The following is a 26527-nucleotide window of genomic DNA, read 5'->3' as shown; positions in this document are numbered from 1 at the left end:
TTCCTGCCAAGAAAATAGTGATTTTTGCTCAAGTGAGATTGTATATGTGAGAGGGGTCTGTAAGCTTACATTTTTGTTTCTTTATCCACATGGTAATATTTGTGTTAGTGCTTTAGTAAGGCAAAAAGCAGGCGGGAAGAGCAGAGTTTAGTGGTTAGGAGTTTCTCTGTGAATATGGAATGACGATAATATGGACTCTCTTTCCCTGGAAGTCAAATCTCTTTACCATCTGCAACATTGTTTGCAGTTATTATAAGGAGCATTTAGGTTGCAGATGCATTTTTGAATGTCAAAGGCCTGACAGAGTATGTGAAAATGATTTTGCATAAGGAAATACATGAATTGCAATCATATTAAAATTTCTCCACTCCATACTCCACACACTCCTCCCTGTGACTTCACTAGTATTTTTACTGTAATGCTAGGGGATCCCAGTTAAGACAGCAGCATGCTGAATGCGCTCCTTTTTTTCCAGGAAACTGTAAGTGGAGAGGTGCAAGTTGGACTTTCAATTTAGTGCTATGTCTCAGTTCAAGCAAACTAGGAAAGGAAAACACAGAGTGGCTACTCTTGTTTAGAACCAAAATGCATCTTCCAGGTCAAATGCTAAGTAAATCCCAAAATACAGCCACCTGCACATCAACCAACCGAAGTGAAAGTTAAGGTATTTCATAGAAAGGAGTTGGCTCATCAAAGTTATCAGTTTTATTTTATATTTTCAATTCTTCTACTGAATAAATGGACAATGTTGTTTTTAGAAAAACAACAAAAAAAGTATGTCTAAGCCATTCCCTTCTGTAGCCCCAAAATATTCTCACCCTGCCTTCTGAAACTTGAGGACATATGTGGGCTGGAGGTGAAGGGAAGTCTCTTTATGATATTCTGAAATCTTATGAGGGAAAACCTCCCCACAATTGCTGAGTTCTGTGCCTGGAGAATATTATTAGAATTTAAAAGGTTAGTTTTGCCTTAAACAATTAATGTTTTAAATTATGTGTATTTTTTAGACCCCAGTAAAACATGAAGGATAGAAAGATAACTATTTTGGTTCCAACTGACAACATTTTATATAGTTTAATATGTAGTAATTTAAAGTAACTTAGTTGAATAAAAAAGTTTATGACCTCTAAGTGATATGGTGGTTGTGGTAGTGGTAATCCATGATTTCCTGATAATGATGGCGATAAAAAGAGGAAGATAATGGCGATGATAAAATGATAGTCACAGTTTGGGTAGGTAGTCTTTCTGGATGCCCATTATATAGATGTTTGTCCTATACAGAAATCAAATTCTTTTGATGTACTTGATTTTTGTATAGTTATAATTTTGCACTGTGTTAACGCTCATGGTGTCATTATCAATAATATAAATGCCATAAACGTGGGAACTATCTATATTTGTTACACAGAAAATTCAAACAAACTAAAAACCCAAAAAAGTTTGAAATTTTTTTCCCTTTTCTGAACTTTAGAGAGGAACAAATTGTGTCTCTAGTTTATTCTCATTACATTTTCTATTTTAACCAAATGGGTCATATTTTGTAAGGTATCTTTGTTCTATAATTTTCTACTTTTCTGGAGTTTCTATGAATTATACTTGGGAAAATTGTAGAAGTTCAGTTAAAATTAATAAAGTTTGTTAAGCAATGTTCAAGACTAGGGATATTCAGATGAACCCTTGAAAAAAATCTCAGATGGGTTCTTTTTTGTCAGTCCCAAGTTCTTAACTCCAGCTTGGAAGCAATAAACTGTCTGTCTTTTACTGACCCTCTGGTTCCACTCTGGTCCAGCATTTTTTAGTCCCTGGCTCTCCCCGTGTTTCCAAATGCTGGTGTGTTTAGGGCCCTAGGAGCCATCTTGTGTGTGCCTGGCACTACTCCCTGGGCAGTTTTTTTGGCTCCTTGAGTCATTGACAGGCTTTGAATTTCTTCTAAGGGCCTGAAAGCAAAAGATCGTTTTTTCTTTTAGTTTCCCACAACTAAGCGGTGTTAGAAATAGCTGTGTGCGCCTGGGCACACTTTTTTTCTATGTTGTCTTTTTTTTATCTTCAGTGCATTCTCATATTTTTGTTTTTCTCTTTCTTTATCTTCAAATAAATGAGAGCATTAAACTCACCTAAACCTTTTTCTGGCTCCATTTCCCTACCAAACCTTCTTTCTTTCTTTCTTTCTTTTTTTCTTTTCTGTTTTACTTTCATCTGTTTATTCTCAGATATTTCCTTTCATCTTTTTTTTTTCTTGGTTTACTTCTTTATTGATCTATTTTATCTGTTATCTTAGTGAAGTTTGAAATAGGGTTCAGGTGTTCCTACCTACCCTGGTAAAGCTGGTAGTGTAAGAGGATGCATTTAGGATGCTTTGGGGAGTCTTGGGATTGACAATATTTGGGGGAATTCTCAAAAAGAACACATCTGAGATTTTAAAGGGCTGATTTGAATAAGCCACGTATAGAGGCGTTGACTAGATTAAAAGTTACAAAAATGATTTTTTTCCCTTATCTTTGAGGACAGGCTGAAAATAAAATCAGTGAGAAATGTCCACTTAATGGAGATGTTCAGATAGTTCACTCATTCGTTCATTTGGCTGCCTTGTTCCTCCTAATTGAGGTCATACTTTACATAAACATTTTAATGTTCTGAGCAAGTCATTTAATGGTGTTGCATTTAACAGTTGGGAAATCCTATGGCATGAACAGGTGAAATTTTAACGCCCAAATCTTTTGCATGGGTCTATAACTCAGAGACAAATAAAAGTGGAGTTTTGTCTCTTGCTGTCCTGTGGACCATGTTTCAGGAGTTCTAGACCCATGTAAACTTGCCCAAGACGTGTGTGTCAACTTTAATTTCATGCTCAACCAACAAAAACACTCATCTTTTCAAAAGTTTAAGTGTACTCATGATTCATTTTACTTACATCATGATTCATTTTACTTATTTTTTTTGGTAGTGCTGGGGCTTGAACTCAGAGCCTACACCTTGAGCCACTCTAACAACCCCCCACCCCCTTTTTTTGATAGGTTTTTTCAAAATAGGGCTCGCAAACTGCTTGAGCTGGCTTCGAACTGTGATCCTCCTGATCTCTGCCTTTTGAGTAGGTAGGAATAAGTAGGTAGGAATACAGGTGTGAGCCACTGGTGCTCAGCTTACTTACATTTTAAATGGTGATATTTTTGGAGGGATAGATAACATCATTATCAGAAACATAATGGATTTTAAGTGTCCTTTATGTTGACTTTCATTTTTACTTTTTTGGAGGATCTTACAAATGGTTGCACTTGTTTCTGCTGGAATGTTTCAAGTAATTCAGATGAAAGGACATACATTCCAATTTGAGTACAAGATCACATTGAGAAGTTGTTTTCTTTAGTTACAGGAAAAAATAGTGGTGTTTTTGGAAACTTCTTTGATTTCTAGTAGAAGGGATCCCTGAGCACTGTCCAAACAGAACCCATGTCTTATTCCTCTTGTCCCTTAGCAAAATCTGTGGTATACAGTGTCTCGAGAAGCTGTTGGGATGAGTGAATGGTGATGGGCAAGCAGCACCAGTTTCAGATTTGTTCTCCTGTCTCTTGGCTGGGAGAAAGGCCATGTGGGAAGAGATCTTTAGATGCCCTTGGAAGAATGTGGAAAGTCTGTGAAACGCCCTTCCTCAGGAATGAGCCAGAAAGAAAGACTCCATTGGACATTCCAAACAGTCAGCCCTCATTAGTCACAGGTTCAGCTTTTGAAAACTCATTGATTTGTTAAAATTAATTTGCAGCCCCCAAGTCAATAGGCAAGGTGATTTCTTGGTGCTTCACAGACATGTGCAGAGTGACCAAAACTTGAGTCACTTGGTGTGCATGTCTCTAGCTAAGGTTGAACAAGGGGCTCTGCCTTCTTCCAGTTTTCACATTGTAAATGGGTCATTTTGGGGGTCTATGGAGTGCTTTGGTTTTTGCATTTTTATACTTTTTGTTGTGATTGGTTGTTTCAGATGGCCATCAGACATCATGCTGAAACACCGTCTAGTGTTTCTAAGTGCAACCGGCTGCTATGTGTCTTATGATGGTCTTAAGCTTTGTTTAGGCGTGAGTTGTTGTGTGGTTAGCTGAGTTCAGTGTTAATGAATCAGCAGTTTATATTAAATAAAGTGTTTTAAACAGAAACACACATAAAACAAGGTTATGTATTGATTACTTGACAAAAATGCTGTGACCAGAGGGTCCCAGGAACCTGTCCTGTTTTTCCCTCAGAGGAATGGTTTAGGATTCACTATTCTGCATGCACAGTGACTTTGTTGAGCATCACTAACATGAATAACAGGAATCCACCCTATACTAGGGAGTGTGAAAGCAGGAGCTAGGCAGCTTATGTCTCCATCCTGGCTTTACTCTCATCTGACAGTACTCTCTGGCAAGTTACTTAATGGTGTGGCTGAGTATAATACTCCCCTGCTAAATGCCCATCAGAATAGGACCTACATCTTTTGCATACTATGAGGATTAAATGAGTCCATTGATGTCTAGTGATTAAAAAACATCCAGCACATAGCAAGTCATTATTTTTTATTCCTTCTTCAGGAGGTAAATGAGAACTGCCCACCAAAGGTGTTGAGAGGAGCTCACTAAGTTGCTAAGGGATTGTAACTTCCCTCTTTGTTTAATTTGCCTTCCAAGGGACAAACTTTAATATCCCATTGTGATTAGAAGTTAAACTTTTCCAACCAGAAGGAAGCAGGAAACAAGTATTCCTTGAACTGCTTAATGTGTTCCAGGTACAAAAGAACAAAACAATGGTAATAAACTCCAAATAAGTAAAAAAAAAAAAAAATCAGTTGATAAAAAGAGAGAGAGATATGACATCTGGTAGCTTGAAGCACTCCCACAGAGGGAAGAGGCTGAGTCTGAGGTGAGCTGTTTGGGTTGTAGCTGCCTTGTTGAGAGGCTAGGAGGGCATTCTCCTGTGTTGGGAGCAAAGGAACATGTGTGGACATGAACAAGGTGGCCCTCTGATGCTGGCTGAGTGTTAGAATCAAGGATGATTGCAGAATCAGATTATTTAACACCTACTGAGACTTGAGCCTTGTCTCAGCAGTTCTGGTCCTTGCTCTTGGAATAGCCAATAAGAAAACCAAAAAGAGAAAACTAATAAAACAGTTCCTCAGGGCCTCTCTCCTGGGTAGTCCACTAATGGATAGCATTCCAGAGTTCTCCATCACTGTCATCTATGTCTCCACAATTTTAGATGGTGTTTCTAGTACACTTTGAAACATGGAGAGGTGGACTAGAGAGCTCCTGGTGTGTCCCAGGGTTTTGTTGTGTTCAACCTTTTGCAAAAAGGCTTGAGTTTGAGACACAGGGGCAGTGTCTCAAACTCAAGCCTGCCTGATTTCCAAGAGATCCTTCCCATGAGCCTCTTGAATATTTGAAGCAGGGGATAAAGGGAATTCTGAGGACAAAGATGACCATAGCATTAATTTCTACTCTTTCTGAAATGAGAATCAGGTCAGGCAGTTGCAGTTGGTGTTGATAGAAGGCAGGTGGAAGACGATGATGAGGATGTGGACTTCTGCCAAAGGACGTGCAGATGAAATAAGGAAACAGCATAAAACTTGGATGCAGCCCCCACCTATGCTAGTTGCCTTGCATAATTAGGTTTTTGTTAAGTGCTTAAATAGTTCAAGGTGAGTGAGGCTCTCGTGTCTTCTCCTAATCTTTCCTTTAGGTTTTTCAGAGAGTTGTCACAACATCAAACCCTTAATGGTGGAAATAACTTCTAGCATTGTTCATACAACTCTAAAATCCTGAATATCCGTTCAATTACTTGATTGCACAAAATTTCCAGAGGTGTGTTAGGAAAGTTCCATAACCTCAGTCTTGGACAAGTCTCATGTAGAGGAGAGCTCAGAGCTGTCCTGGTGTACACCCTTCCGTTGTGACGTGTTCGCAGAATTCCTAATGCAGTTAGTATGTGGCTATTCTGAGTGTCTCTCCCCTTCCAATTTTGTGTTTTAAAAGATTAAATCTATTGAGGGGGAAGGAGCATTCAGGCCCTCCAGCTTGGCAGGCCAGACTTGGGCCTGGCCTGTTAAGGTTCCCTTCCACATTGCCTAAACCTCAAACCTTCCCTTTCCTCAGGTGACTCTACCTAGAATAAGCTGCCGAATGCAAGTCTTTGAAGTCTTAGCAACATGTGTAAACCCACCTCCTTGGGTTAGAAGTGAACTCAGATCTCCAGTTTAGACAACAGGCTGTAGGCCTTGAACAATTCCCGTTTCCTGGAGTGGTATTCAGACCCTTGCAATTTGATTCCAATCAACCTGCTACTGTCACTCCAAGATGCTCCTGTGTGAACCCATACTTGGTTGGCCCGTTCTCATTTGTGTTCTTTATAGTCATCCTGATCTGCTCCATGCGCTCTGTCCCATCTGTGTTAGACCAAGTTTATCTGGAAGTCAAAGCTCAGCTATCTTTATCAGGTGTTTTCCACCTGGGATTCTTTCAGTGTCTACACATATATTATCTTTTTTGTTACCTTTATTGTAGTCACCATGGAATTCCTCTAATTTTGTTTGTGAAGAGATTTCTCTTCCCTGTTTAATAGGTTATATTAATGCTATAAATCAGATTAGAGTAGTTTCATATTAATTGTATTAACTCACTTGTGATCACTCATTCAGCAAGCTTTGATGGATGTTAGTCATGTCCTGATCTCTATGGAAGGTACAGAGATTGAGAACATCTGCTCCCAGGGAGTTCACAGTGGACTGAGTAGATGACATGCTTGTAGTTAAGTGGAATAAGAATTGTGTTCAAGAAGAAATGACTAGGACTGGTGGAGTGGCTCAAATGGTAAAGTGCCTGCCTGGCAAGCAGGAAGCTCTGAGTTCAAACCCCAGTACCAAAAAATAAATAAATAATAAGAAGAAATGATTAGGAGCACCGAGGAGAGGCACTTAACCATGTGGAAGGGCCCAATCCCTTCAGGCAGAGGTCAAATACCTGTATGGCGGATTGAATTACACTTTCAGCAAGTTCTTAAGAATGAAGATTTAGCCAGGTGAGGCTGTGGGAAGAGCTGAGTCTTGCTTTCCCTAGAACTCTTTGCACTTCAAGCCCAGTTCCTGGCATAAAACAAATGTTTAATAACTTATAGAGCCAAATAGTTGAATGAACAAAACCAGGGTAAATTGTTAAGAATTAGAGAGCTAACTTTAATAATACTGATAGCTGGTGTGTTTTGGGTTTTAGAGCACAGTAGGCCAGGCACCCTGCTGAAAATTCTACAGGGGTGATTTTGCTTAGTGCCTACATCAACTTTTAAGAGGCTGGTACTAACATTGATGGGTGAAGAAATTAAGAATTAGAGAAGGGAGGTGACTTGGCCCAAAGTCACACGGTCAGCGATGAACGACTATGGTTTCTATGTCTAGAAAATGGAGCTGAAGCTACAAACTAGCCATATACTATGTGGCAAAAGTGGCAGGATGCCTTGTGACACTGACCAACTCCCTGGGCAGTTGGTTTGTTAATTTCTTGAAAGTCTTTATTTTTAGTTGTGACAATATTTTAATCTTAGACTATGTCTTGTGGCTGCTGCTTTTAGTTTTATGGGAAATGGCTATTTTTATGATGTTTACTAAAAGCATGTTTAAACAATTTTCCATTAAGTAGGGAGATGTTTTCTCTTCTAATATCAGAAGGATCTGTTGAATAAAATCCTAAAACGACTGTGAATAGTAACCGTATTCATTTCTTTGCATGTGAAACCCATTGGAGAATTTTAAATCTGGGCAGAATCACGGTGCTCATTTGGTTCAATCCTCTCTTTGCACAGATAAAATAAGAAAGTCACAGTGTTTTCATCAAAAGGGATGTTAGCCATGATCCATTTCACCTTCTGTTTTTGTGGAGGTAAAGTCATAGAATCCCAGCCTCATAAGTAAGGGAGGAACCTACTCTGTTCCTCCCTCTCTGTTTTCCATGTGAAGAAATGAAAGCCCAGAGAGATGAAGCATCTTCCCTAAGCTTCCCCAGCTAGGAGAGTTATGGTTAGCAGATGGAGGCACAGTTAGCCCCTGTTCATGTAGGGCAAAAAAGTGGACTGAGGGAATGCCTGGTTCTGGTTCTGTGACATCACAATGATGGCCAAGGGGAATGAGCTATTCCCCTTGGAATACCTCTCCAGGCTCTGGCTGGTTATCAGTTTAATCAGGGTCTGGTCCCTGTGAAAAATTTTGACCCTATTTAGCGGTTCAGTTTTAGTTCTCAAGGGTGGACTTATTTCCTACATTTTCATTTAGGTGGTTTCCTTTTAATCTTAATAACTATATCTTGTTTACTTTGTGTTGAAGACTCCCTTTCTTGTTTTTCTTTTTTCTGTTTCCAGAATCCTAGAGGTTAGGAATTACCTTGCCAGAGTTCCCTGAAGACTTGTGCCTACTCCTTTCAGATTCCAAAAGCAGTTGGGGGCTATTTTTATTCCACTATTAACAATGCAAAAATGGAACTTGCATTAATTCATCATGGCCAGTTCAACTTAGTATTGGCAAAATTAAACAAAGCCAGGTTACAACAAAAACTTTGTTACATTGTTTCTATGTTGAAAAACGTGTTTTTTCTGAGACTAATTTGTAAACTCAATGTTGGTTACATACTGTTTACTATTAAAATTTTCCCTTGTGATTTAATATTGCTCCAGGAAATGAAATGTAAGTTTAATAAGAACTTCAATTGGTGGAACCATGTGTCGGAGGTATAATTAATGTTCCTGATAAATGTTTAGTACATTTGTCATAGCTGATGAGTTAGAACTGTACTTAAGCAAGATAATTTGACACAGTGTATTCTGTAGAAATCTATATTTATTTGACTAGGATCTATAATTAAGCAAATATATAACACCTTTGATTTTAAAAAATAAGTCAATGAACTGTTGAATTGTCAATTAAAATATTTGAAAAAGAGATAGCAATAATCTTACTTTTTACAACACTGTAAAGAGCTCATGAAGGGTTAAATGTGTTCTGAATATTTTATGATTTAAGTGTGTGAAAAATCCCATCTGAGGTAGGAGTAGTTTTCTCCTTTGTGAAAAATTGTAAACCAGAAGGCGTTTTCTTCTAATTTTGGAAGAAAAATGGTTTCCACTAAGGAAGGAGCAAAGCTATCCTTCTGATGTTTCCAGAAGTTCTTGCCCCACAATTGGGCTTTCTTGGACACAGGTGATGCTGTACACAGGAAGATTAGGTCAATGACAGCTTTTCTCCTGGGAAGATGATGATTTTAGTCTTGAAGTCTAAGCAAAAACTTTCTAATGGGATCTTTACAAAGGAGAGTGTCAGTAGGTGGAGAGAAAATGAGAAAGAAGTGACATGCTTCCTGGTGTTGCACTTACTGAGGGAACTCTGGTGACTTCAGCTATGTGAATCACAAAGGGCATTCGTCTTGTTAGCTCCCAGATAATTTAACAGGTGAACATTAATTTACTGTGATATCCCACTGCCCAGGAGCTAATGCTCCTTCATCATTGCTTCATTGCTCAAACAGGCTTTTGTCCCATGCCGAGAAAAGCCTGTGATCATTAACCTTTCTTATTGTCCTCCCTTAAATCTGTTAATCGCTCTGGAACTCACACATCTTTGTTGCCTTCCTTAAAAGCATCATATCTAGGTCTGCCAGATAAAATATAGGATGCCCAGTTTGTTTAGATAAACAACAAGTAGCTTTTTACTTATGTCTTGGGATACTATACGCTGTTACCTTGTGAAGCTATACAAGACACTGTTTGCCTGAAATTCAAATATAAGTAGGCACCCCCTCCTCCACTTTGATTACTTAAATCTGATAACCTGAGCCATGTTACCTCACTGTTTTTTGTGTTTAATTTTGAAGCCCAGGGGTTATCTTTTACAACACCCACTTAGATATCTATCTACCTGTCCATTTCTACCGGAAAAGAAGGCTGCTAATGTAGGATTTGCAGACTTAATTTTCCCATGGTTGCTGATCATGATAGTGGAGATAGGTTCAGATTAAACATAGACATAGTTGTTATTTAGATCATTGCATTTCTTGATAACTGTAAAATTTGACTATTATATAGATAATTAAAGTTTAACTGAAATATTATAATGTGTGAGGGGAAAGTCAACGAATAAGATCCGGTTAAAAAAAAAGTCATCTTGCTTTCAGAGCTCCAAATTAACTTTTGTTAGTATTATAGTGTTATAATATTATAATTCTATAATATTATGGAAAGAACACTTTTCTTGGTTGTTTGGGGGCAAATTCCGCTTTTTTTTTTTTTTTTGGTGGGATTACTGAATTTAGAAAATAGTAGCTCAGAAAAACAAATGTCCGAAATGTTCTAAAGCATGGAAGATTTACAGGGAAGAATCACACCTCCTATCTAGATAAAAAAGAGGTCTTCGTTCCCTCACCCCACCCATCCACTTCCATTTGTAATGTGTTGGGTTGGCTGGCTTGATAGCAGGAGAACTTGAGCTTGGTTGTGGTGGTTTGAGGGAAAGCTTGATGTTTGAAGGGATGCATGGCTACCAGTAGGTGTGGAGGCATGGGGGAATCCGCCATGTACAGTGATACTTGACCAAGTATCAAGGTCATGGGTGTAAAAAGGGAAGAGAAAATGTCCCAGCAATCACTAGCATGTAAGTCAATCACTATACTTGTGTGATTTTCCTGGATAGGGAGTTCTCGGAAATCTTTTTGATGAGGACACAGGGAAAGGACGTGAGCGAGAATTCCCAAGCCTTCTGAAATAGTTCCTTTAATCAGTAATGACCCAAGGATATTAAGGAACTCCCAGAGCCATACTACAAGCCATATCTGTGAGGAACGCTGGTACATGGCTAGAAGTGTGTCCTTCAGGGTTCTCAGGTGCTCGGGAAGCTCGTTGCCTCAGCTGGTTATAACCAAAGCAATTGGCTAACAGTTGGAATGACTTGCCCTCATGGATGAGAGCCAGGTTTGAAGAGAGCCCTTGGGGATGAGGAAGGTTGTGGATTGAAGGCTGGTTGGCTGGTTTATTTTTGGCTTCATAACATACTATGTTTTAAAGAACTAACTATAGTAGGAGAATCAGGAAGAATCCATCTGAGCTACATGTAAAAATTATAAACATCATTTATCAGAGTAGTAAGAATATATAATGATGATTTTCCTGTGAGCAAAGCCAACTCTTGTAGGAAGACAGAGTAAAGGAGGTGGAGCCTGGGAATCTGAGCCCTTCAGGTTGCTTCTGGCTCCACTGTCTACAGGAAACCATCCGAGGACGCTGTCGGGGAAAGGAGAGAAGGCAGAGGCCAGAATGGGCCAGGTTGTGTGGAGAGGTCTGCCACGATGATGTTCCCAGAGAGTGGCAGGGAAGCTGTGTGTGCTGACTCCTTGCAGTTAGGCTCTAGAAAATTTTGCTGTATTAACTTTGTTGACTTCCTGGCCATTACATTGGATCCTTGTTCTTATTCCTTATAAAGAGTAGTTGAAATCACTGTTTGGCAGTCTGGTTTCCAGTGACCGATGCAGGCTGACTGACAGGCTCTTAACTCACTCAGTTGAGGTTGTCAAACCTCCAGCTAGCTTCATTGGATGGCTGGCTCATGCATTCAGCAAACATTTATCAACCATCTACTGGATGCCAGGCACTGTTCTAAACACTGACAGTAGATTTGTTCAAAAACCAGACAAATCAGTAAAGGTTCCATTGTGAAGATTTGGCTATTACAAAGGTGACATTTAAATGAAGGTTTGAAGTGGGGGAGGGGTGATGGCCCTATGAGGAGAGTCTATGAAAAGCATTCGAAGCTAACAGCATAGCTGTGGAAGGAAGGTCCCTGAGGCATCAGCATGCCTGGCATTTTTTTTTTTTGATGGGAGTGGGATTTGAATTCAGGACTTGCAAAGCAGGTGCTCTACTGCTTGAGTCACACTTCCAGTCCATTTTGCTCCTGAACTATTTGCTTGGACTGGCCAAACCCTGATCCTCCTGTTCTCAGCCTTCCAAGTAGCTAAGATTACAGGTATGAGTCACTGGCTGTCCGCTAGCCTGGCATGTTTAAGGCAGCGTGGCCATATGATTGGAGACTGGAGTGGAGTAAGATGGTGGAGGTGAGTAAGTAGAGGATTTTGAAGGTGAGAGCCAGTCAGGCTTCTGGGGATCCTTGCCAAGGCTTTGGCTTTTGCTCCAACCAAGCTGGAGATCCACTAGAGGGTCTTAAAGAGAGGAATGTGCTGTAAGTCCTTTTATTGTGAAAGCTTCCAAACCTTTGCACAAACGGCAGAGTATAATGACCCTTCATGTTTTCAGCATCCAGTATTAACAACTATGGGTTAGTTTTTTTTCTTTTGAGACAGGCTTTGTCTTACTATGTAGCGCAGGCTGGCCTTGAACTTGAAGTCCTCCAGCCTCAGCCTCCTTAGTAAGGGATGACAGCTGGGAGTCATGATGCCTGGCTAACACTTATGTTTTATTCATAAATATTTCTGTATATACTTCTAAAGAATGAGAACTGCTTTTAAAATTATAATTTTATTTTAATCAATTCTACATTATTATAATCATATTCTAATATTTTATTATTATAATTAATTATAATACATTAAAATTTAGCATTTTTTCTTTAAATATCAGGAATTTGAATTGGTTCATACTTAGAGGATCAGGCTTGTAAGATTTCCTGACAGGTTTGATGTGGCACGAGAAAGATGACCCAAGGACTGAGCAGGTCATTGAACTCCCTTTCAGGGTAGTAAATTTATTGCAAGTCTAGTGGATGTGCACTTCAAAATCATTTTTAAAGATCAACATCAAGCACTGACTTTGAGATGACAGGCGTGAGTCATCACCCCCATTTCCCCCTGTGCCCCCTCTGTTGAGATGGTGTCTTCAAAATGTTTTTTACCTGAATGGGCCTGGAACCACCATTCTCTCTCTCAGCTTGGGATGACTGTGCTCAACCACTGTTGGTTGAGATAGGGTCTTGCAAACTATTTGCCTGGGCTGGCCTCAAACCCTGATTCTCATGATCTGAGCCTCCCAAGTGGCTAGGATTGCAGGTATGAGCCACCAGTGCCTGGCTGGCTTTATGACTTTTAATTTCTTTTCATGAATCTAATGCCATTACCTCTCCATATAGAGAAAATGTTGTTGCTCCTCCCTTCCTTCCTTCCCTCTTCCTCCCTCCCTTCCTCCCTTCTTCCCTCCCTCCCTTCCTCCCTTCCTTCCTTCCTTCATTCCTTCCTTCCTTTCCCCCTCCCTCCCTTCCTTCCCCCCTCCCTCCCTTCCTCCTTCCTCCTTCCTTCCTTTCCCCCTCCCTCCCTCCCTCCTTTCCTTCCTTCCTTCCCTCTCTCTCTGTCTTTGTCTCTTTTTTTTTTTGGTGGGACTGGTGTTTGAACTCAGGGCTGCGAGACTGCAAAGTAGGTGTTCTACTGCTCTCCAGTCCATTTTGCTCTGGTTATTTTGGAGATGGGGGTCCCACAAACTAGTTGCCTAAGCTGTCCTCAAATTGCGATTCTCCTGATCTCAGCCTCCCAAGTAATTAAGATAGAGGTGAGAACCACCCATGGAAAAGGACAAGTTACTCACATGTTTAGCAACTTGTTCTTAGAGAGTGGGTTAGACAATTGTGGTAAACTGAAGTGACAAATCCACACTGAAAACCCCTTTTTCTGCATTGTCTTTTCTTGCCTAAGGGAAATTTGGGCAGGCAGTCGGACACTTGTCATACTAACTAGCCTCTCAAGGTATTTTTAATTACTTAATGGGGCATACAGAACTAGTTCTATGTAATTCAACTGAATAAAATTGAAGTCAAATAAACACAGAAGACTTGTTGGCCCCCTCCCATAGGAGATCCCAGGTTAGCTGGTTGGAAGCCTGTGTAATGGCAAGCCACACTGTGTGCGAAGGGGAGCAAGATGGTATGAGGTAGAGAGGCGGCAGCCTGGCATCGGATCTGAGTGTGCTGAGGGGTTCTCCAGGCTCACAGGGGCTGGGAAAGGATGTTCTTGGCAGGAAACACAGTGATGCAAGGCAAGACAGCTTGAGGAATGGCACATACTTGGTTGCTGGACTGCACAGTACATGGAAGGCGGTTGTGAAGTGGCATGAAGACACGAGCCTGGAAGAAGCTCAAGATGTTCCAGAAGGCACATGGTACATGTGATACTAAGTCAAAGAGATAATAACAGCATGTCCAAGCTCCCAAACTCTGGGCAAGTTATGGAATCACCGCCCCGGATAGGGCCTGTAACACACGTCCACCTGTCTTCTCACTCTGACATCCGTGTAACATGCGTCTTCATGCATATGCCAGTGTGTGTTCCCATTTCTCCAGGTGATCCCATCTGTTCTGTCATGTCTTCTTAGAAGTCAGCCAGGCTGTTTCTCTTTGCTGCATCACTGGTAAAAGAATGGTTGCCCTTTGAGCTTGCTTTCTGTAGAATGGGTAGGGAAATCAAAGAAGAGTAACAAGTCTTAATTTCCACATCAAAGAGAACCCTTAACACCTCCCCAGAGGTGTCAGAATTTCTCATCTATGATTATGTTGAGTTGGCCTTGCCACAGTGATAAACTTGTTCTCTGAAAAGAATCTCTGCTCATTTTACACCATATCCAAGGTCTCCTATTGCTTACCGGGTAATGCCACAGCAGAGGAATGGATTATGTTTGCTTTGTCATGTGATCTCAGCCCTTTTTTCTATTCAACTTCACACCTCAATCATCACTTCTAGAGCTTAGGGAACTAAGAATATGTCAACTATACAAAAGCATTTCCCTCCTTTTCTTTCTTTCAACTTTTCATCCTCCCCTCTAGTTTTCTTTTTCTTTCTATTTCCTTTTGCCTCCTATTAGAAAAGTGACATTTTTGTGGGTAAGTCCCGTTAGGAGTTGGAAACCCAATGGCTGTTCTTGATAGTTACCTGTGCTGGGGAGGCTGTTTAGTGTTAGTCCATTATTACTCCATCATGGAAATGCTAGGATGACTTAAGTGTGGTTCACTGCCTCCTCCCAACTTGTCTTCCATGTACTTGGTTACTCCTGGGAAAGAGTTCTGAGAAAGGGACTGTGCTCTTGTGGGAACCACTGAAAGCTTTCTCTGGGTACAGATGTTATTGTTGGTCCAAGCCATGGGACAGAATCCTGGCCACACAATTGTAGTGCCGGAAAGGCATTTAGGAAGCACAGTTGTAATTTCTTATTTTTACAGATGAAGAAACTGTGGTCCAGAAAGGTTTGGGATTTGTTTGAGTGATGCAGTTGTTTTGGCAGCTTTTTGTCGAGAACTTGACAGTCCTGACTCAGTCTAGAACTCTCACCACAGCAGCCTGCCCTCCTTACTTGGTCCTGTAGATAATCATGTTTGCAGTAATGTGATCTTTGATGACATCAGCTTCCCAAATCATTTTTGTAGGCAAAAATTTCCGTTTGCAATTCTGGACATGCTTGTGTAGACTTTTTATGTTATGACATATTGGTCCTATCTCTTGGATGGGATCATAAATGAGGTGATTTATAGATCACATTTAAAAGTAGGCCAGAGGTCACAGTTTAAAAGGGACTGTTTTGGTCACTGGTGTGCTGGGTTTAAGCATCTGTGACTCTTGCTGTGTGTGTGTGTTTTCCCCAGGGCCCAAACCTTCCCCCTAGAGTCATCTGCTTCCCAGGCAGAGCTGCCCTTAGTGTCTTCTCTGTACCCTCTCTTTTTCCTGTAACCCCTCTTTCTCCTCCTCCTGTTGTATCTGTCCTTCCTCCTACTACACACCCTGGCTGGTTATGGGTAGCTGTTGAATAAATGAATGAATTTCTTAATTCTACATGTAAGGAAGTTTATTATTGTATTAACATAATGTCATATTTTCTGTGGAAATTACACCGGACATCAGATTTTTAAATTTTAAAAAAAAGGTGTGGAGTCAAACCGCAGCTTCTTCTTTCTCTTTTTCTCTCTCTCTCGCTTTGCCTCTTCTGTCACCCACACACCTTGCTTCTTGCATCTTTGGGCTCCTAGACCTGACCGACCATTCATTAGCACTTGTAACAGACCGGTGGGAGTAGAGAAAGAAAGGTGATGAAACTCCAATTGGGTCACTTGGTTACACATTAGTAACTGATAAAAGATAAAAAGATATTGACTAAATGGGTTTTTAGGGGACTTGATGCCAGGCTATTCTTGTTTCCCATTAGTGTGGAAAATCAACCCTTGCTTGTATTTTGGGGGTGAAGACATTTTTCTTAAGTGAGTGGGAAAACCTCTTGACATTTTACAGAGAGCCTCACAGCTAAATGGTAAATGCTAATGCTTTTTGTGCATAAAGAATTTCAGAACTCTTGTATGTGAGCATTAATGACACATCATTTTCTATTTGTTTGTGAGTTAAAATGGATATTTTCTGCAATCACATTTTTAGGAAATATTCAAAGTTTCATCAAGCCCTTTCCTGTAGGAGTATCTGCCTTATTAACTCCGTTTTCATGGAAGTCAATAGGGTTCTCAACTTTTGCCTTAGAAATTAAATTAGCATTTTTCCTCCCCCCCCAAAAATATTCTTATAAAAATAATTTCAGGAAATTTCTGAGGGGATTTGAGTTTAGGAACAAGATCTGAGGCTATGACTTTGTTCCCAGAAGTGAAATGCTTTGCCTTGGCTTGTGTTGCCTTTAGGGGGAGCTCCCAGGATTCCTGTTTTGTTTAGAGCCTGGACTGGGGGACTCTAGAGTCCCCTGGCAGTTGATGAGTTGATTTCATCACTGTGTGCTCAGATTGCCTCATCTTTGACAACTAGAGTTGGAACAGTTCTGCTATTCAAGTAATTTTAAATACATTAAAGTAAAGTAGCAAAGTAGTCCTCACCACAACCATTTATCTGGTGTGAAAATTTGCTTGCCGATGAACCAGCTTCTGTTGTCTTGTTACATGGTGTCACGTTGGGTTTCCAGAAGTCCAGGAAGTAGTCTGTGGTCAGAAGCTGGAGTCTCAGTTACAAACTTCTCCCTAGAGAATTTTATGGAACTGCGTTTAACTACTTTTAATATTACATTTATTTATTTTTTTGGAAGAAGTTTTGTTCTGCACCTTTTAGGAATTCTCTGTTGATTAAGCAAAAGGCACAATAAATTAAAATATAAATTAAACTCATTAAATGGCTAGTACGAGGCAAGAGATTAATGTGAAGTTTTCAGATAAACAGTGGAAAGGAGCTAGAGTCATTTCCAAAAGGGTTGAAAGGGCCTGCTGTTGCAGACAATAATCTATAACTTGCTTTCCCCAGAACCCAAGGACCACATAGCTTAGGGGGTTGCCTAGATCTGACCCCAGGACTCATTTAATCTCAACTGTTGTAAAAACTAAGTTCAGAATTTTTCCGTTCAGACTCTACTAGTTTGGATAAAGTGTATTCTTACTTTCTTACATATAAGAAGGAGCCTCCTTTAGAGTGGCCAGGAAAGTGGCTCTGGGAAGGGGGACAGATTCAGAGTCAGGAACAAGTCACTGGGGTGTGTGCAGAGATGGGGAGCACGTGGGTGACATTCTTGGCAGCCAGTGCAGCAGCTGGGACTGGATGAGCAAAGACAGGCTTCGGTGAGTGACAGCCAGAGGACAGATTGCGCTGGGTCTTCCCTGCCCTGGAAAGGACTTTGATTTTATTTCTTGGAGTGGTGAGAACCCTCTGATGCTCAGGGTTTGTACAAAGGAGGCTGATGAGTTACCAGTGCCCCTGGGAAATAATGTAATTTTGCTCTATCACTTGAACCACGCCCCTAGCCCTTTTTTGCTTTACCTGTGGTTGTTTTATGGATATGGTCTTACTTTTTCCCTGGGGTTGGCTTGGGACCACAATCCTCTTGGGTAACTGGGATTACAGAAGTGCACCACCATAACCAGTTTGTTGAGGTAAGATCTTGGCAATTTTTGCCTGGACTGGCCTCCAACTAAGATACTCTTGATCTCTACCTCTTGAGTAACTGTGATTTGTGTCAGCTAAAATTGGGAGCAAATGAGACACAATTCTTTCCTTGTTGGAGCTTACTATTTTTTTTTCTTTTATTCATATGTGCATACAATGTTTGGGTCATTTCTCCCCACTTCCCCATGCCCCCTCCCTCTCCCCCTGCCCCCTCCCTCTCCCCCTTCCCACCCCCTCACTACCCAGCAGAAACTATTTTGCCCTTATCTCTAATTTTGTTGAAGGTAGAGTATAAGCAATAATAGGAAGGACCAACTAAGGGAATATACACTTACTAATACAGGCCCAGATATGGGACTGGAAATCATGATTGGTGTCATGAAGAAAAAGTGTAGGGAATTTTGAGTGTCCATAGCTTTGGGGACTTGATTTGGCTACGGAGTTTTATGAAGTTATCTCAGTAGCACTTGATTAAACCACATTTCTAGGGAGTGGACATCTGTTGGTACTTTTAACTTGACTTTGTAGAAATATTTCCTCTAGAAAGCAAGGCTTTCAAATTTTTTTAAAATGCTTGTCTAACAGGGAAATGATGCTTTTGGATAGCTTGTGCCATTGTTTATGGTTGGAAAAACAACAGGATTTAATTACACTGAGCTTCCAGTTTTCTTGTTGCTTAAAAATTGTCTTGGTTGATATTTTTTTATTATGCTGCTTTTACTTGGTTCAAGGGAAGCTATTCTCTGGACCCAATATAAATGCTTTTAGCTTTATCTCATATTTACATTGAGTGCATAATATCAGAGGGGCATCCATTTGGAAATAAGTAGATCAAGGGACTTGGGTTTCCAATTTCTGTAGATGAGTGATGCAGGTGTATCCTCCTCCTCCTCCTCCTCCTCCTTCTCTTCCTCTTCTCAGGGCTGCTCATGCTTCTGGATATCCTTTCTCTGCTCTTCTGTTCCCAGTGACTTGTGTGCTTCATGGTTGCAAGACATTAAGCCAACATCCCTTCATTTCCCCCCTATGCTCTGCCTACTTCTTTCCAGAGACTCTTTAAAAGTGTCTGTGAGACCAAAGAACTTTTGATCTCTTAATTTGTAGCATGGCAATTCAGTCAGCTTCTTGAATGAGTCTTATGACAAAGTGCTCCCAAAGAGAAACTAAAGGTTCTGTGATAGTTCAATGAGAAATGGACAAGAATTTTATAAGGAAGGAGATGTTTTTAGCAATTTTGCTAAAGGATTAGTTAATCCTTCACTTAAAGAGGGGCTAAAGTCTTGGCTAGGGTTTGTGTTGCGTCCTGTCCAGGGAAGCAGAACCTGAAGACATTTTCAAAATTATTTATTTATACTTAATTTTGGCATAATTACAAACTTATACCAAAGTTGCAAGTAGAAGGAAAAGAGCTTTATTTTCCTGGCTTTTTAAGTGTAAATTGCCACTCTGATACCTGCTACCTTTGAATCCTCATTTGTATTTCCTATAAATCCAGACAGTTTTCTTTATAACCACAATACAACCAATGCAATCAGAAAATGAACATTGCTACTTGTTGCAATATAATCTTTATGCCCCTAATCAAATTTTGCTAGTGATTCCATTAATATGCTTCACAGAAAATTGTCCAGTTCAGGATCAGGAATTACTCTTAGTTGTCATGGCTCTTTGGCTGTTTTGAACATGAAAATAATAAGAGCAGTTAGTTTTGCATTCTTAAAAATAAAGAAAACCAAAGGGCTGTGGAAGAGAAGGAACTATTGACACAAGTACAGTGGAGGCACTTCCTACCAAGGTGGTGTGAGACTAACACTGCAGGTCTATGACAGGTGTAGTGGGAAGAGGTGAGGAAGGGACCAGTTCTGGACCCATCTGTAGGATCTGGTCTAACCACGGGGACTCAGATAATCCCAATCAGGTTCCCGTGCAGCCTTAGGAGTGGAGGAATTCTTAGCCAGGGGGCTAGCTCCTTTTCTCTCTTTACTCTCTTGCAGTTTGAGGGTTTGGGGTGACTGGGTGAGTAATTGCAGTTGCAGAGGTATGACAGTGACTTTGCTGCTGTGCTTGGTCTCATGGCTTTGATTTTTGCATCCTCATCATCGCCTTCCTCTCTACACTGGTTGTGGTGAGTGAGAAGGACTCTTGCAGAATGGTGTCTGTAACCCCAAATGTACTATGTCTCATTGGGCTGTCTTGTTCTCCTGCACCCTGCCATCAGCACCCCTGACACTGCTTCTTGCATAGGAGGGTTGGGGCACTGTGGTCCACACCCACGGCGTCTCTATATGGAGTAAGGTGGGAACCTTCACCTGTGGTAGGCTAAGTGTGGCTGGGCCTGGCCTGGGGGACACGCTCTGACCTCTCCTTTCCACACTGTCACTGTGCACGGGGGACCCCTAGGATGTAGACAGTGTCCATAAGGGTTAGGGTTTGATGCAAAGTTACTGCCTGCAGCTGGAACTGCACAGGGCCTGGAACATTGCTGCTTCACACCCTTTTCTCTTGCAAGTTTGAACTCCTGACTTTCCTCCTGACTTTCCATCTCCTACTCTGCCCAGGAACAGCTGGGTTATTCTTCTTTATGGCAGCCTGGTGCACAAAACATCTTTGGTGTCATTTCTATTGATGAAATCATCTCTGTTTCTTACACTGAGTACAAACCATCATTGCGCTGACCTTCTTGTCCCTGCTGGTAGGTACTATGGTGTGTGGTCACCAATGCCTTACCCCTACTGCACTGCTGTCTGTGGTGCCCAGCTTAATGGCACTGGCACTTCTGGGTCTGGGTCTCACCTGTCTTAGAGAGAGGGTGTGGTAGTGACCAGGCCTGCAGTGGTGGTGGGCTCCTCAGCGATCTATGGAGTCCATTCTGCACACCCACCACCCATCAAATGAGTTCCCTGTATAACTTTTGACTCCCCCAAACTGAACTAGCTACTGAGATCCTGCTGTTGACTGGAAGCCTCCCCAACAATGCAAACAGTTTGTTAACATGTCTCATGTGTTACATATATTATATACAGTGGAAGCTACTCAAGAACCACTAGAGATCTCTTTTTATCATGATACACAAAGGCTCCTGTGCATTTTTCATCGATTGTCACAACCCAAGCTCACTCCCGCAGCAGCAGGAGGTGTAAAATTATTCCAGCAGTGCAGTATAAAGTACAACTAGTTTTATGTAGCTATGATTTAATACTGCATTTTTATACTTGTTTACATTTCTCTTCACTAGAAATGGTGCCATGTGAGGTCTACAAAGGTTTTGATACATTTAACTTTTTATAATAGATTTGTGTATATATTACAGTAGTAAATAATAGACTATGAGCTGCATATATTTTATACATTCATGACATACCTAATTTTTTTCTTAATTTTTTAAAACCAGATTTCTAGGTTATAAGGTTTGTGTGGGAGTTTTTTTCGAATCATTGCCTATCTCCTTCTTAACCCATCTCTAAGTGGACTTGTGCATTTAAAACTCCTGTTGTTCAAGACCCAACTGTGTTTTAATATACAGTAATGGCTGGGGTCATTCATAAAACTTGTATTGAATGCCTACAGTGTGTTGGACACTGAGCTAGATATGAGGGCTGCAATAATTAATGAGGTTTATAAGACACTAAATCTTTTTTTTTTTTTTGGCAGCACTGGGGCTTGAACTCAGGGCCTCATGCTTGCTAGGCAGGCACTCTACCACTTGAGCCACTCCAAATATGTCCATTTTATACTTGCTAACTACCTACTTCCACCTCCAAAGTTACCGAATTTTTATCTTGCAATATTCACAGCTTGAACCACACACAAGACGTTAGTAAACAGACAGTACAAAGATATGAGGTGATGGGGGAAATTTGACAGCACAGTGATGAGATGGAAAGAGGTGGATACTAGCATATGAAGGAGAATTGGAAACTGCAAGCCAGTGGTCTCTAAGGGTCATTAAAAAATAAAGAAATCCTATCTGAGGCTGCCAACCGCAGAACTAAGTTATTTAGAGTGGAAAAAGTTGGCAAACTCAGAATAGTCAACCCAAGGAATGAATATTTTGTGAATTTTATGGCTAATGTAGTTTGAGAACTACCAACACAAAATTGTGTACAATATTAATGAGTGAGAAGGGCAGGAAAGGGTTATAAAATCTGAGCTAAAAGGAAAGCTAGGGCTGTGAGAAGAGGACCAGTGAGAGTCTGTATGGCCTGGTTATTTGGGTGGGGAATGGAAGCAGGAAATTTGGAGGGTTCATAACCAAGGGACCCTGGCAGCCCTGTCTTCGACTGACTTTATCTCATCTTAGTTTTGCTTTGAAAATCTCATAGGAAGCTTCTCTCCATCTGTCCTTCCAACATCTGTTGACCTCTCTTTCCCAGTGACCCTCCCAAACTTTCACCATTCACTTTGTAAGTGCCAGCTACATTCTAAACACTGCGCTAGGCTCTGGCCACATACCCCCAGCTCCTTAACACCACCTTTATTTGTTTGCATGTACCTTGAAAATCAGGGCTCAATGTAATATCTGCAAACTTATCCTCACCAGTTTCTTTCCTTACCTCTTTCTTTCCAGTCTTCTTCAAGGTAACCTCATGCAGGCTGTGCCTTGCAGCCATTTCTTTAATCTCAACTGCTTGACTTCCCTGCTTGACCTCATTCTTTTATCCTTTACGCTGTGTTTTCAACCATTCCCTTCAAACTTCACGAGGCCTTTGAAGGTCTCATTCATTCCAAAAGTCCTTTTTTTTGAGGAGGGGAGGCTTATATTCTTTAGCTTCCACCTTGTCTCTTTCTTTTTTCCCTCTTCATCCAAGTTCTCCAGGAATGACGTTCACTCATTTTCACCTCCTCTTTCCATCCACTCTCTCACCCACTAGGTTTTGGCTTGTACCTCTTCCCTTCCCCTGGAACATCCTCTAGGTCAAATTCAAACGCACTTCATTAGTTTGTGTTTTATTGGACTTCTTTGTCCCACTTGGTGTTATCACGCTCCTCTTAAAACATGCTTAAAGCATTTTTATTCCCCCATTTTCTTGGTCCCCCTGGAGCTTTTCTTGCTGTGCATTTTCAGATTCAGTTCTGGAATATACTTCTTCCACACAATCTCTAATGGTTGGAGTAACCATCTGTGTTTCCTGGCTCTTCTTACTCCACATGCTTTAAGGAGGACTATTGAATATCCAAGAATAGCATTTTCAAATTATAGGGTCAAGTTGTAAAAACTGATACCCAGGGTTACCTGATAACAATAACTTAAGGGACCATTTTTTCTTCAACATGTGTTCAACATACTGTTCGTCAGTTCATGTGACTCCCAAATGTGCCAGCTGTTTTGTGCTTTGTCTGTGTTTCCAAGACCCTTTGTGTGGCCTAGAATTGGAATGAGAATTGGTCTCTAAAGGTTCTGAATTAATCGTGAATTCTGAGAAAATGGGGAAGCAGCTACTTTTGTTTTGTCATTCTATGGGTAATATATTCTAGAGGAGGCATTCCATTTCTTAAGCAAGTTTGCCACAAACAATTTTCCCTCAAGGTTAATAGAATAGGCAAACACCTTTTGCTGCAACAGATGGCAAGAGGTAACGGAAGATTAGCGTACATTATGATTCATCATTTCAAAATGTCAGAATAGAGTGGATCTACATCCTGCCACCACCCCCACCCCCAGCCTCTTTACAGGTGCGTGCAGGGTCTACTTTCCTAATGCTAATGGATTCACTGGTTTTTTTTTTTTTTTTTTCCTCTCTATTTTTCCTTTCTCAGGCCAAATTCAGATAACCGACGGCAGAGTGGCCGGGAGAGATTGGCAGGTAGCAGTGACAAGGGAAGCTTGGCCATGGAGTCTGCTAAGGAGACTCGCTACTGTGCTGTGTGCAGTGACTATGCGTCAGGCTACCATTATGGAGTCTGGTCCTGTGAGGGATGCAAAGCCTTCTTCAAGAGAAGCATTCAAGGTAATAGTGTGTTGAAAACAACTTCTTCTATTTTGACCCTCAAAACAGAAGGGACTGAGGAAGGAAGACCTGGTCAGCCACGTGTATGAAACAGTAATAGCTAGCAGATCTACTGAAGTCCTTGGTAGAAGAACATGGAGAACTGAAAATTCTCAGATGCAGGGCAGCTGTGGCTGAATATTCTGCTTCCTCCTTTGGGCAAGAGCTACACAGTCTTGGGTGGCTCTACTGAAGGAGGAGTTCCACAGCTGAGAGTGTGGTCTCAGCCCTGACCGGCGATGGCTCCCCTAGGCAACTTTGCTATATGATGTGGTATGATTTTGTCTGCATAATTATCTCTCTACCTCGGCCTCATTCAGGTAAATATTCTGTTCTGATCTCTGCTCCAGACCAATTCTAATTCAGCCTGTTCTCTTCCTCTTTTCCATCTCTTTCTTGTCTCAATGGATGACATGACCTTTTGCTAACATGAGCCAACTCAATGTCTGGTGACTTGTAATAGGGGAGGTACCTTCTGTACCAGTATCTGTCAAGTATAGTACTCTGTCAAGTATCTAACTGCAACATTTCATTCTCCTGCCTGCCTCAATCCTGTGTGTGTGTGTGTGTGTAAATTACCAATACAATTTACTCTATATACCAGTTTACCAATCTCTGATACACTGCCAACTATCCTTCATTTCTACTCCAGGAATGTCTCTATTGTGGCATTGTATAGACAACCTCAGAAAACATTAACCATTCTTACTCCCTCAGAGATCTTTGTCTGACAGGACCAGAGGTCTGACCACAGTTTAGGCTTATTAAATTCACTTTTTATCTTAAGAGTGGGGTACTTTTCTCTGTTCTTATTCCTTTACCTTTCAGCTCATGTGAAACTTGGCATATAAATACCAGAAATACTTCTAGGGAATTGTAGAAGTCTAGATGACTTAAGGAACTTGTTGAACACCAGATTATGCTCGATTAATAGATGCCCACTGAAGAAATGATTCTGTGGAACTTTCCATCATGGCTGTACACTGCGCTGAAAGGAGATGAAAACTGGGGGATGGTAACTATTTCTCCTGCCATTGCCAGTGGAATTTTTTTTAAAAAGCTGTTCATATCGTAATAGAATAGCCTGTGAGGTCAATGTGGTCCATTTGAAAAGCATTTTCTTTGACACTTACTATTTTCAACATCTTTTAGAACTCTGCTGTAAGACTAACTTTTTTTTGTTGGCGTTTTTGTAAAAAGTTATGATACTCTCTGTAGTAAATTGTGTGTATGCCTATGTGTGTGTATCACATACAGACTATTAATTTTACTGCTGATGCTATCTTAATTCAGAAAATTTGGTGTTACATTAGTGTCACCACTGAAACGGGTTTTGACACACATCTTAATTTTGGTTTGCTGATTATTTGATTTTATAAAATCTCATTATTTTCACTAAGCATTTAATCTGGTGGTGAAAAAGTATACGATGAGGGTATAAATTAGTGGATAGGTTCAATTATATTTGGACAAGTCATTTACCTGCTACTGAGTTCCCTCATCAGTAGAAAATGCTTTAGTATCAGGCCCAATTGCAATGGTTTCAGCCTTTGCAGGCCATTGGTTGTGCTCCAGCTACTCAGCCTGGGACTGCGGCTGAAAAAGAGCCTGAGGCAATATGCAAATAAGTGGGCATGGCTACATGCCAAGTTTATTTAAAAATTTTTTTATTATAAATTTTTTATTAGGATATATTCATCTGGGGCGATTCATAATGACAATTCCTATTAGATTTATATTATACATAGTTACATTTCCCCCATCGTCTCTCCCCCTCAGACCCCTCCCAACCCCACTTAAAGCAATTGCAAGAGGTTTCTTAGTTCTGTTGCATACAGGTATATGAAATCCATCAACCATACACCCTCACCTTCATCTCCTTCCTTCACCCTCCCCTCCTCCCACTAATTCCCCCCCTCACTGAACCTATTTTTTAGTCCTGGTTTTCATTATTAATATTTAATTGACATTCATAGGTGTCTCAATGTATGCCGACTGTGAGTGAGCTGTACTTTGGCCTGTTCAACCCTCCCATTGCTCTCCCTCACCCCTTTACCTCCCACCCCCCCATTTTTCAACAGCTCTGAATACGCATCCTTATATCCTCTACCTTCACATCTTATGTTTTATGATACTGTTGATGCTCTATCAGTCTCTTTTCCTTTCCCTCTTTCCCTGAGTTCCATAGATTAGTTCCACTGTTACAAACGTGTTCTGCCAAAGTAACTTCACTAATAAAAATAGATCACTGACCAGAATTGGCCTGTACACCATAATTTATTTTGATCTTATTTAATCTAAATACTATTATTTACTGAGAGGAAATGGATCATTTTTAAATGTAGAGTTTTGATTCCTAGTTTACTGACAGTTTACTCTCCATCTAGATGTTCTGAGGGAAATTGAAAAATCCACAATCCCACAGAATTTAGAATTTATTTGGGAATTTTACTTGGGGAAGCAGAGGAACTTGGTATGTTGGTAGAGTTAAAGCGCCAGGGCAAAGAAAAGGAAAAGGAAAGAAGAATTAAGTGAAGAAAAATCTTGCCGGTTACAAATGTGAAGTTACTGAGACTGAAAGGAGCAGTAGCAATGTCGCTTAAACATGTTATTTTCAGTGATTTGTTCACCAGTAGG

The 26527-nt window shown here is 40.7% G+C and overlaps 1 protein-coding gene across 9 annotated transcripts in view; it reads left to right on the top strand.

The window, feature by feature from the left end:
* Esr1 (estrogen receptor 1) overlaps positions 1-26527 on the top strand; it is a 399315-nt gene that overhangs the window by 131988 nt on the left and 240800 nt on the right. For 7 of the 9 annotated variants that reach the window (XM_074072284.1, XM_074072306.1, XM_074072300.1 and 4 more), the window contains exon 3: positions 23661-23857. In XM_074072284.1, the coding sequence (XP_073928385.1) occupies positions 23661-23857 (197 nt within the window). The remainder of the gene's footprint in view (positions 1-23660; positions 23858-26527) is intronic. The other 2 variants (XM_074072304.1, XM_074072297.1) reach the window with 1 other exon arrangement.

This window comes from Castor canadensis, chromosome 1 (genome assembly GCF_047511655.1).
Source record: "Castor canadensis chromosome 1, mCasCan1.hap1v2, whole genome shotgun sequence".
NCBI classification, from domain to species: domain Eukaryota; kingdom Metazoa; phylum Chordata; class Mammalia; order Rodentia; family Castoridae; genus Castor; species Castor canadensis.
The sequence above is the reverse complement of the archived record's forward strand: the minus strand, read 5'-3'. Positions and strand labels throughout refer to the sequence as shown.